The following is a 12,151-nucleotide window of genomic DNA, read 5'->3' on the forward strand; positions in this document are numbered from 1 at the left end:
AGGTCTCTCAATGCTCTGTCAAATCATAAACTCAAAAATTGGGTCTCCCATTTCATGAGTATCAACAGCCTCATCTACGTCTTTATCTTGATACAACTGTTGGATATATTCCTGCCATCTTTCTGGCTTATCGTCTTTCCCTAGAAGTAGTTTTCCATCTGAGCTCTTAATATAAATACACCTAGCTTTCCTTTCTCCAAAGGTTTCCTTGATTTTCCTGTTTGCAACATCCTTGCACTTCTCCTTCAGCCATTCTTCCTTAGCTGTCCTGCACTTCCTATCCACTTCATTCTTTAATCGTCTGTATTCCTTTCTGTCCTCTTTTATTTTTTCATTCTTGTATTTTCGTCCTTCATCAATCAGGTCTTGTATCTCCTGAGTTATCCATTGCTTCTTAACTGATCTTTCCTCTCTTCCTAACATTTCTTCAGCAACCGTAGAAACCTCATTCTTCAAGACTGTACATTCTTCCTCTATTGTGTTTCCTTCAGCCTTTTCCTTTAGTCCTTGTGGAACATGTTCCTTGAAACCGTCCATCACACTGTTTTCTTTCAACTTGTCTAGATCCCATCTCCTTGCATTCCTTCCTTTCTTCAGTTAACAAGACGAAAATAATGATTATTGATAGAGCTGAGAAAGAGGAGAAAAAACAGTGAAATAATGAAGAACTACTGGAAAGCAAGAAAGAAGCAGGAAACCAACCGATCAAAATAATAATAATAATAATAATAATAATAATAATAATAATAATAATAATAATAATAATAATAATTGTATGGCCTCAGCTACCAGCTCTTGGAAGTGGACGGCTGAGTTTCAACAGCTACCGGTAGCGCATGTTTCATACTTTGCACGAATCGTTGGCAAATGAAGCACACATTACATGTTCTCCTGACGTACTTGCCCGATTTTGAAAAATAATCACGGCCCTGAATTTGTAAGTTTGAGGCTAGGTGCGGTAAACAGCGTAGTTTCGTTTATTAATAAAAAGGCAAAGTTAGTACGAATGTCTCAGAAGATATCGACGCCATAAAAAAAAGTCTGTAAGTGAAGTGTAATTACGAGTTGGTACTGACAGTGAAAACAGAATGTCAATGTCTTTGAGGGTTCACGAGTTATTTGAGGTGGACATTTTTACAAATGCATTTACATCGCACCTACACAGATAGGTCTTGTGGCGACAATGCGATAGGAAAGATCTGGGAGTGGGAAGGAAGGTACAGTCTCACCAGTCGCCTGCTGTGAAAATGGGAAAACGCAGAAAACCATCTTCAGGGCTGCCTACAGTGTAGTTCGAACGCACTATCTCCCGAATCCAAGATCACAGCTTAACTGAATAACCCTGTGTATATGAATGCACTCAAATTGTGTCTGATCTATCACATTTGTGCTTGAAAATTCATATAACCATTGTGTTGAATTCTAGAAAGAATTGCTTATTAAGTAGGAGGACTGTTCAAGAAAATTAAACAAAATTTATATATTGTTTATCGAATGTAATTTTCAAATCATATTTTATACAAAAATGTAACATACCTATATAAAAATGAACAACATATATATCGTATTAAAATAGTTTAATTAATATAATACAACATAACAATATTTTCTTTAAATAAACAATGTGATTAAACTATCACACTAACAATACTGGCGTTCAACAATGCCATACAAAAACACCAATGACGACAATATTTTGGTTTGTCTACATTTGTAACAATCTAAGCAGATCCATCCGTTATGCTTAAGTCTTCCATTTATTGTCTCTGAAGTGATGGCTGGGAAGTTCTTCTTTGATCATAATCACTTTCTTGTAAGATGCAACAACTAACAAATAAACAGGAACACACTTAATATTTACAAAAGTTAGATATTTGATCCACAAAACAGAAAAGAAGTTCATTTTCAGGCAAAAATGACTTGTGTGAGTGTTTAGTTTCAAAAACACTCGAGGTTCGTACATACATTCATCCCACTTTGCCATATTAAAGTGTTCAATAAATCATTAAGCAATTTGCAAATGTTTATCTTAGAATTTGTAACCATGAGCATTTTTATTTCTGATATACAAATGAAATTAGTTCCTATATCAACTCCTACCAATTTCAAATAGTTTCAGCTCGTGTATTTCATTCGATTCAGCTTTAATTTGTTTGGATTTTTTGTAATGTTCTAGTGGATTTTGTAGTTTGACTGAATTGTATCTTTTCTTTTACCTGATTAGGCATTTCTTTTTTAACATTCGTTGAATTAAAGAATTGATATTGGCCTTTTTGAATTCGGAAACGAATTCCATTTTCAATTTGAAAGTTGCATATTGATTTAAGTTTCGCAATACAGTCCACAAAACAAAAGTGCATTTTCCGCTTCGTATGCATCGTATTAAATTTAAATTATAAACGTAAAATGAAGGTCAGAATTTGAAATATTTTTAAAAATAACTCTTTGAAAAGAGGTAGAATTTACAGCAATATACGATACGAGCTGCTTATCCTTATTTGAAATATGCTTGACTACAGCAACAGTAACAATCTTTAACAACTTCTTCTTAACCATTTTGTGAAGCACTTTGATCATAAGCACTTTCTTAGCGATAACCTATAATGTTACATCTCCCTGCCTTTGGTTTCATTATTCAAACTTTGCGGATCTGGTCTTTGAAGATGAGTGGTATTACTCATAATTTCTTTATTTCTTATGAAATGGCCCCCTACTAAACTTTCTTCGCCTATGTCTCTTTTTACATGGTTTATGTCCCGAATGATGGTTTCCCATAACATCAGGAACTGCTCCATCACGGTGTACTTTCCTTAATCTTTTCCTTAGCTGCCTGTGGAATTTCTGTGGAAATATTTCATGAGATTCTGATTCTTTCGAATCTTCTGAGTCTTCCAAATCTTCTTCCTCTATTTCTTCTATTTCTACTGTGCCCTCATCAATAACATCGTCAGTGTCATCATCGTCATCTGGAATTTCTATTATGTTTACGTATCGATTATGAATGATCCTACCACGTCCCAAGTCTTGTGTGACTGGACCGTTCGCTCCTGAATGAATGAACTCTTGTTGGTCTTCGTCTGAAACTAAACTGGCACCCTCGTCATATCGCTCCTCGGAAGAATGATGGTCGACAGGATAATCGTCTAGTATTTCTGAAACACCATGTGCTGAGTGGATACTATGTTGGTTCTCTGGTACGCCATTCGCCCTACTTAAGATGTCCTCGTTGTCATGTGCGTGATGTGATGAATGGGAGATGTAATGCCTCTGAGATGCTGGTAGGTTCTCGTCAGTGATGGTGAGAGGTGAATTCTCCATTTCTTCTGTAAGGCGAAGACGTTTATTTCCTAAAATTTGATGATTTTCCACAACGTGTTTCAAAGGTAATTGTGTTGTCAAATTAGAGTGAGATCCTGCGTCATGCTCTACCTCGGTGCCACTCCGTGCTCCCTTCAGGTTTTTTATATAATATTCCCTAAAGAACTCCATTAAACTCTTCGGAGAGCTGTATGTCTGGCCTGTATTTGTACTGTGCTGTGTGTCGTCGTGAATTACAGAATGTGCTGGGGACTCCTGTTTTTGGTAATTCTCGTGTTCTTGGTTTGGATCTAGAGGTGATGATTCAGAATGTTGGGCTGTGTACCGATCACTTTTAGAACTATGTGCTAAATCTTTGTTTTCTGTAGTCATTTCGTGTACAGGGGTTGTGCTGTATTGTTCGATGAAAACTTCTTGTGATTTGCCACCTGCCTCATTGACTGATGACATCATTTCAGAACTTTTATCTCCATCTTTGATATCGTCTAGAATCTCTGCTTTGTGGGCATCGCTTTCCTCTTTTTCTGTTCCTTCGGGATAGCGTAGTGTACTTCCAAAATTTTGTTCTGCACCGTCTGTATTAGGTCCAGGAACATCGTATTTGATTTTATCTTGGATTTCTTTCACGTTAGGTATTGGTATCTGTTGATCGTAGAGGTCTGAGTAATGTCCCACGTTAGAGCTTACAGTCATCCCAGGAGTGTATAAGGGATCTGCTCCACTGTATGCAACACCGGGTAGGTATGTTTGTTGATTGTAAGAATTGTCTAGACCTGCGTATCCTTGTATATCAGCAGAATCAACCAAACCTTCAGTTCGTGCGGAAACTTCTCCAATTCCCTGAGTGTACTGCAGATTTGATTGAATACCATTTTCAATTCCAGGAACAAATTGTAGATTTGAACCATGATTGCTTCCAATTGCATGCGTGAACTTCAGATTTGAATTAAGATTGGATTCAATGCCGTGAGTAGGTTGTAAGGATGACTGGTGATTCATTCCGATTCCGTGAGAGGACTGCAGGCCCGATGGATGATTTTCAAGGTTATTTGATGAAGAGGATGATGTGTCACTGGTATGCTCAGTTTTGCCTAGTCCGTGTGTGAGTAGTTCCTGAGAAGGTGTGAGAATATTGTTAGATTTGATAGCTGGTCTGATTGAGGACGAGATTGGATTCTCTTTGCTTTGCAAACGTTCGAAATGTTGTGATACGAAAAAGTCGGCTCCTGTCGTCGGTGAACTGATCGATTTCTTGTCATCTGATAAAGGTTGGTTAGGCTTAAGTAATAATGAATTTAGAACCGACTGTTTTTGTGCAACGTCATGTGTATCTTTCTGCGCTGAAGTTTCGTCTGTTACATCGTCGCCTCCACTAATACTGTCTTGTCCACGTGTGTTTGTATCATGACTGGATACTGTTCCTTGATTATGATGCGAATTATGAAGGGTATCGTGACCGCCTCTAACGTCACCAAATCGAACATCTCCTGCAGAAATTGTTTGTCTGATTGGAACCCCATCGTTATGGTCATAGCCGTCGACTACGGAGTCGTAACATGGGCTATGTCCGTGTCCAGCATGGTGTTCATCGTACGTTGCTGGAATATGTGCATAACTCCCTGGACCGAAACTAGATCCCCCTGTAGCTTTGATAACTGAAATGTCGCTTGGAATATCTCCATGTGTGTAGCTCATTGGCCCATATGTATTAACTCCTGGTACCGAGTTGTCGTTTGCAATATCTGTATGGGTGTAGCTCACTGGTCCGTACACATTTACTCCTTGAGACTTGATTATTGAATTGTCGTTTGAAACATCTGCGTGTGTGTAACTGACTGGACCATGTGCTTTTACTCCTTGAACTCCAAGTAGTGAGTTATCGGTTGGAATATCTGCCTGTATATAACTCGCTGGACCATAAACTCCTTGAACTCTAAGAACTAAGTTTTCGTTCGGAATATCTGTGTGGGTGTAGCTCATTGGCCCGTACGCATTTACTCCTTGAGACTTGGTTACTGAATTGTCGTTTGAAACATCTGCATATGTGTAACTCACTGGACCATTTGTATTTACTCCTGAAGCTCTAAGTACTGAATTGTCGTTTGAAATATCTCTGTGTGCATAACTCACTGGATCATGTCTATTTACTCCTTGAACTTTGAGTACTGAATTGTCGTTTGAAATGTCTGCGTGTGTATAGCTCTCTGCACCATGTGCATTTACTCCTGGAACTCCAAGTAGTGAGTTATCGGTTGGAATATCTGCGTGTGTGTAACTCGCTGTACCATGTGTATTTACTCCTGAAGCTCTAAGCACTGAATTGTCGTTTGAAATATCTGCGTGTGTATAACTCACTGGACCATGTGTATTTACCCCTGAAGTTCTAAGTACTGAATTGTCGTTTGAAATATCTGCGTGTGTATAACTCGCTGGACCATGTGTATTTACCCCTGAAGCTCTAAGTACTGAATTGTCGTTTGAAATATCTGCGTGTGTATAACTCACTGGACCATGTGTATTTACCCCTGAAGTTCTAAGTACTGAATTGTCGTTTGAAATGTCTGCGTGTGTGTAACTCACTGGACCATGTGTATTTACCCCTGAAGATCTAAGTACTGAATTGTCGTTTGAAATGTCTGCGTGTGTATAGCTCTCTGGACCATGTGTATTTACCCCTGAAGCTCTAAGTACCGAATTGTCGTTTGAAATATCTGCGTGTGTATAACTCACTGGACCATGTGTATTTACCCCTGAAGCTCTAAGTACTGAATTGTCGTTTGAAATATCTGCGTGTGTATAACTCACTGGACCATGTGTATTTACCCCTGAAGTTCTAAGTACTGAATTGTCGTTTGAAATGTCTGCGTGTGTGTAACTCACTGGACCATGTGTATTTACCCCTGAAGTTCTAAGTACTGAATTGTCGTTTGAAATGTCTGCGTGTGTATAGCTCTCTGGACCATGCGTATTTACTCCTTGAACTCCAAGTAGTGAGTTATCGGTTGGAATATCTGCCTGTGCATAACTCACTGGACCATGAACTCCTTGAACTCTAAGAACTAAGTTTTCGTTTGGAATATCTGTGTGGGTGTAGCTCATTGGCCCGTACACATTTACTCCTTGAGACTTGATTACTGAATTGCCGTTTGCATTTACTCCTTGAACTTTAAGTACTGCATTGTCGTTTGAAATATCTGCGTGTGTATAACTCACTGGACCATGTGTATTTACCCCTGAAGCTCTAAGTACTGAATTGTCGTTTGAAATATCTGCGTGTGTATAACTCACTGGACCATGTGTATTTACCCCTGAAGTTCTAAGTACTGAATTGTCGTTTGAAATATCTGCGTGTGTATAACTCACTGGACCATGTGTATTTACCCCTGAAGCTCTAAGTACTGAATTGTCGTTTGAAATATCTGCGTGTGTATAACTCACTGGACCATGCGTATTTACCCCTGAAGATCTAAGTACTGAATTGTCGTTTGAAATATCTGCGTGTGTATAACTCACTGGACCATGTGTATTTACCCCTGAAGATCTAAGTACCGAATTGTCGTTTGAAATATCTGCGTGTGTATAACTCACTGGACCATGTGTATTTACCCCTGAAGATCTAAGTACTGAATTGTCGTTTGAAATGTCTGCGTGTGTATAGCTCTCTGGACCATGTGTATTTACCCCTGAAGCTCTAAGTACCGAATTGTCGTTTGAAATATCTGCGTGTGTATAACTCACTGGACCATGTGTATTTACTCCTGAAGCTCTAAGTACTGAATTGTCGTTTGAAATATCTGCGTGTGTATAACTCACTGGACCATATGTATTTACCCCTGAAGTTCTAAGTACTGAATTGTCGTTTGAAATATCTGCGTGTGTATAACTCACTGGACCATGTGTATTTACCCCTGGAACTACAAGTACTGAATTGTCGTTTGAAATATCTGCGTGTGTATAACTCACTGGACCATGTGTATTTACTCCTGAAGCTCTAAATACTGAATTGCGGTTTGGAATACCTGCATGTGTGTAACTCATTGGCACGTATCTGTTAATTCCTGGAACTCTAAATACTGAATTGTCGTTTGGAATATCTGCGTGTGTGTACCTCACTGATCCATAACCAAGCGGTCTTGCCGCAATGATTGCTGAATTATCGTCTGAAATATCTGTCCGTACATAATTCACTGGTACCTGTGAATAACTATTTCCTTGAGACAATAAAAACGTTTGGCCAATGTCTGAATGTGTAAGTGGCGAGTAACTGTTTATCCACGCTGATTCTCCATCGTTCACAACACCATATTGGTTATAATGTCGAGGAACCTCCAGCGAGGGAACAACATATCCACGAGGTAAATTTACATCTTTACTTTCATCGTCCCTTTCAGAAGAAGCGCGGCATCCATTCCTTAAAGAGATTTCTATTGTCGCCACGTCGTCATCCGTGCCATGGTCTGGTTTCCTGGCTTCCCGCCTGTTTCTGTCTTCATTATTATCATGCATCGCGCCAGTTTGTGCCATCTTTTCGTTGTTATCAGAAGAAGCTTGTTCTTTTTCGTCTTCATATTGAACGTCGATTGGTTCTATCATAACCTCTCTCTTTATAGTCGCTTGACCCAACATATCCTCCCCATAGTTTTCGTTTGAAGAAATAAATTCAGTCGGTTGTACAGCTAGAGAAGATGCTGAGTTCAGTCTCATATTTTCCCTGCGATCTCCTTTATCAACATTGAAGGAATGGGAACTGAGAGCATTAGCCTGTTGTGCAGTGTCTAAATTATTCGATCCTATAGATGCAGTGTCGGACCAACCCTTTTCTTGACCAACAGTACGATCTTCCGGACTCTGAATAACGTCATCTACATTTTCAAGAGAATGCTCCATATTGTTTCCATAATTTCTTCCTGGACTATAATATACAGGCGAGTCATCTTGATTTTCTTTTCTTTGCCGTGGGAAGTATGTCCACTCGGTGTAGTGGTTTTGTGAAGGCACTCTTTGATTTTTTATGGTAGTATAGCTTCTTCCAGAATAAACCTGGGTAGAAGTCTCTGGTGCCCATGATGACCAACTACCATCAGTCTGCTTGTTACGTTCATGCGGCCTTAGAAGCTTAGTAGAAGCTGCTTGATTATTAAATCTCTGCCAGAGTCCGATTCCATCCACGTACGAGGTACCGGTAGGACGTGAAAGAACTTGTTCTCGTGGAACCAATTGCCCTTGAACGCAGTAGCAGCTCGGTTTGTTAAGCACTTGGTAACCAGCTGTTACTGAATGTATTACACTGTCATCGTCAACACCATCACCATATTCCTGTCTGTACCCTCCATCAGCATTACTAACCATCATAGTTGGCCACAAACCAGAATTCAAATCAGGTTGTTGAATTTGTTGAATTTCATCTGCTAAATCATCATTGTACAATACATCTATAGTGTCTGCCTGGAAGACATCGTCTGTAGGAAGATCAGGTTGATGTAGTCTTCTCCACTGTCGTCTTCCATTTCTTCCATGTCGTCTGCTACATTTCTTCCTCCAGGTTCTTCTCTCCGTAAGCTCTGAGCCAGAAGCTACAAGGTCACCGGTGTGATCTCCGAATACTTCCACGCTATCGCCGAAATCTACAGAAAGTGGTGATAACGTGTGGTCAAGGCCCAAGTCATTCTCATGGATCTTGAAGGTTGGATATCCTAACGGAAGCGACAGAGACGGAGTAGGAGTGACGCAGTCCTTGCGAGGAAGAGCCAAGCGGTCTACGGTGGATGTCAACCCGAGCAGAGGCAGTGGCTGCAGCTGATTTTCGACGACAGGCACTTCCAAGTTGTAGTCATAGGAGTGCAGTGTCACTTTCGGTTTAGGAGCTGGAGCCTGTATCCTGTATCCATAGGAGTATCTGGAAGAAAGGAAGTTTAATACAGAATTGACTGCTCGTGAGTTCCTAAATCCACAGAACCTTCGGATTACAAGTATTATTTCCTTTGATAACTAAGGCATAACTAACTTAACTTTCTCAGGTTATGAACACTTACGTATTTGACTTGTTTTATTAGGTGTTAATGGAATTGTATGTGGAGCTATCAATATTAATGGGGTTTATTGAAGAAAGAACGTAGAACTGGTTGAGTCAGCAAAGAGGATGCGTCTGGATGTGCTAGGAGTAAGTGATATTCGGGCAAGGGGAGATAACGAGGAAGAGATAGGAGATTATAAAGTGTGCATGGCGGATGTTAGAAAGGGAAGGACAGAGTATGGGGTAGGTTTGTTTATCAGGAATACCATTGCACGCAACATACTTTCTGTTAGTCACGTAAATGAGTGAATGATGTGGATAGACCCTGAGAGTTGGAGCAATTAGGACGATAATTGTCTCAGTGTATTCACCATGTGAGGGTGCAGATGAGGATGAAGTTGACAAGTTTTATGAAGCATTGAGTGTTATCGTGGTCAGGGTCAACAGCAAGTATAGAATAGTGCTAATGGGCGATTTCAATGCGAGAGTTGGAAATAGAACTCAAGGATACGAAAGGGTGATTGGTAAATGTGGGGAAGATATGGAAGCTAATAGGAATGGGAAGCGTTTGCTGGACTTCTGTGCCAGTATGGGTTTAGCAGTTACGAATACATTCTTCAAGCATAAGGCTATTCACCGCTACACATGGGAGGCTAGGGGTACCAGATCCATAATAAACTTCGAATAACCGACTTCGAATTAAGGAAATCTGTTAGGAATGTACGAGTTTTCCGGAGATTTTTCGATTATAGAGACCACTATCTGATCTGTAGTGAACTAAGTATCTCTAGGCCTAAGGTAGAGAAAGTGAAATCTGTCTGCAAACGAATAAGGGTAGAAAATCTCCAGGACAAGGAAATTAGACAGAAGTACACGGATATGATCAGTGAGAAGTTTCGAACAGTGGACACTAAGCATGGTTCAGGATATAGAAAGAGAATGGGTAACATACAGGGATGCTGTAGTAGGCACATCAAGGGAATGCCTAAGAACAACTGTCTGTAAAGATAGGGAAACGCGAACATCTTGGTGGAATGATGAAGTGAGAGCAGCTTGAAAACGCAAAAAGAAGGCTTATCAGAAATGGCTCCAAACAAGGGCCGAGGCAGACAGGGATTGGTACGTAGATAAAAGAAACAGAGCGAAACAAATAGTTGTTGAATCCAAACAGAAGTCATGGGAAGATTTTGGAAATAACCTAGAAAGGCTAGGTCAAGCAGCAGAGAAACCTTTCTGGACAGTAATAAATAATCTTAGGACGGGAGGGAAAAAGGTAATGTACAGTGTTTTGAGTAATTCAGGTGAACTCATAATAGATCCCAGGGAATCACTGGAGAGGTGGGGGGAATTATTTTTTTACATCTTTTCAACGTAAAAGGAAATCTTCCCGGTGGTGTGGAAAACAGCCAAGCTCATGGAGAGGAGAAAAATTATGTTGGTGAAATTACGCTTGAGGAAGTGGAAAGGGTGGAAAATAAACTCCATTGTCATAAGGCAGCAGGAATAGATTATATTAGACCTGAAATGGTGAAGTATAGTGGGAAGGCAGGGATGAAATGGCTTCATAGAGTAGTAAGAATAGCATGGAGTGTTGTTAAGGTACCTTCAGATTGGACAAAAGCAGTAATTGAACCTATCTATATGCAAGGGAATAGGAAGGATTGCAACAACTATCAAGGTATCTCATTGATTAGTATACCGGGCAAAGTATTCACTGGCATCTTGGAAGGGAGGGTGCGATCAGTAGTTGGCAGGAAGTTGGATGAAAACCAGTGTGGATTCAGACCACAGAGTGGCTGTCAGTATCAGATTTTCAGTGTGCGCCAGGTAACTGAAAAATGCTACGAGAGGAATAGGCAGTTGTGTTTATGTTTCGTAGATCTAGAGAAAGCATATGACATGGTACCGAGGGAAAAGATGTTCACTATACTGGGGGACTATGGAATTAAAGGTAGATTATTAAAATCAATCTAAGGCATTTATGTTGACAATTGGACTTCAGTGAGAATTGATGGTAGAATGAGTTCTTGGTTCAGGGTACTTACAGGGGTTAGACAAGGCTGTAATCTTTCACCTTTGCTGTTCGTAGTTTACATGGATCATCTGTTGAAAGGTATAAAATGGCAGGGAGGGATTCAGTTAGGTGGAAATGTAGTAAGCAGTCTGGCCTATGCTAACGACTTGGTCTTAATGGCAGATTGTGCCGAAAGCCTGCAGTCTAATATCTTGGAATTTGAAAATAGGTGCAATGAGTATGGTATGAAAATTAGCCTTTCGAAGACTAAATTGATGTCAGTAGGTAAGAAATCAACAGAATTGAGTGTCAGATTGGTGATACGATAGAACAGATCGTTAATTTCAAGTATTTAGATTGTGTGTTCTTCCAGGATGGTAATATTGTAAGTGAGATTGAATCAATGTATAGTAAAACTAATGCAGTGAGCTCGCAATTGCAATCAACAGTTTTCTATAAGAAGGAAATCAGCTCCCAGACGAAACTATCGTTACATCGGTCTGTTTTCAGACCAACTTTGCTTTACGGGAGCGAAAGCTGGGTGGACTCAGGATATCTTATTCATAAGTTAGAAGTAACAGACATGAAAGTCGCGAGAATGATTGCTGGTACAAACAGGTGGGAACAATTGCAGGAGGGTACTCGGAATGAGGAGATAAAGGCTAATTTAGAAATGAACTCGATGGATGAAGCTGTGCGCATAAACCGGCAGCGGTGGTGGGGTCGTGTGAGGCGAATGGAGGAGGATAGGTTACCTAGGAGAATAATGGACTCTGCTATGGAGGGTAAGAGAAGTAGAGGGAAAC

The 12,151-nt window shown here is 40.1% G+C and overlaps 1 protein-coding gene across 1 annotated transcript in view; it reads right to left on the reverse strand.

The window, feature by feature from the left end:
• Window positions 1-1,475: 1,475 nt before the first annotated feature.
• LOC137503198 (uncharacterized) overlaps window positions 1,476-12,151 on the reverse strand; it is a 37,711-nt gene continuing 27,035 nt past the window's right edge. The window contains exon 5 of the mRNA XM_068230711.1: window positions 1,476-9,214. Within this exon, the coding sequence (XP_068086812.1) occupies window positions 2,689-9,214 (6,526 nt within the window). The 3' untranslated portion in view covers window positions 1,476-2,688. The remainder of the gene's footprint in view (window positions 9,215-12,151) is intronic.

The sequence above is a fragment of the Anabrus simplex genome, chromosome X, assembly GCF_040414725.1.
Source record: "Anabrus simplex isolate iqAnaSimp1 chromosome X, ASM4041472v1, whole genome shotgun sequence".
NCBI lineage: Eukaryota > Metazoa > Arthropoda > Insecta > Orthoptera > Tettigoniidae > Anabrus > Anabrus simplex.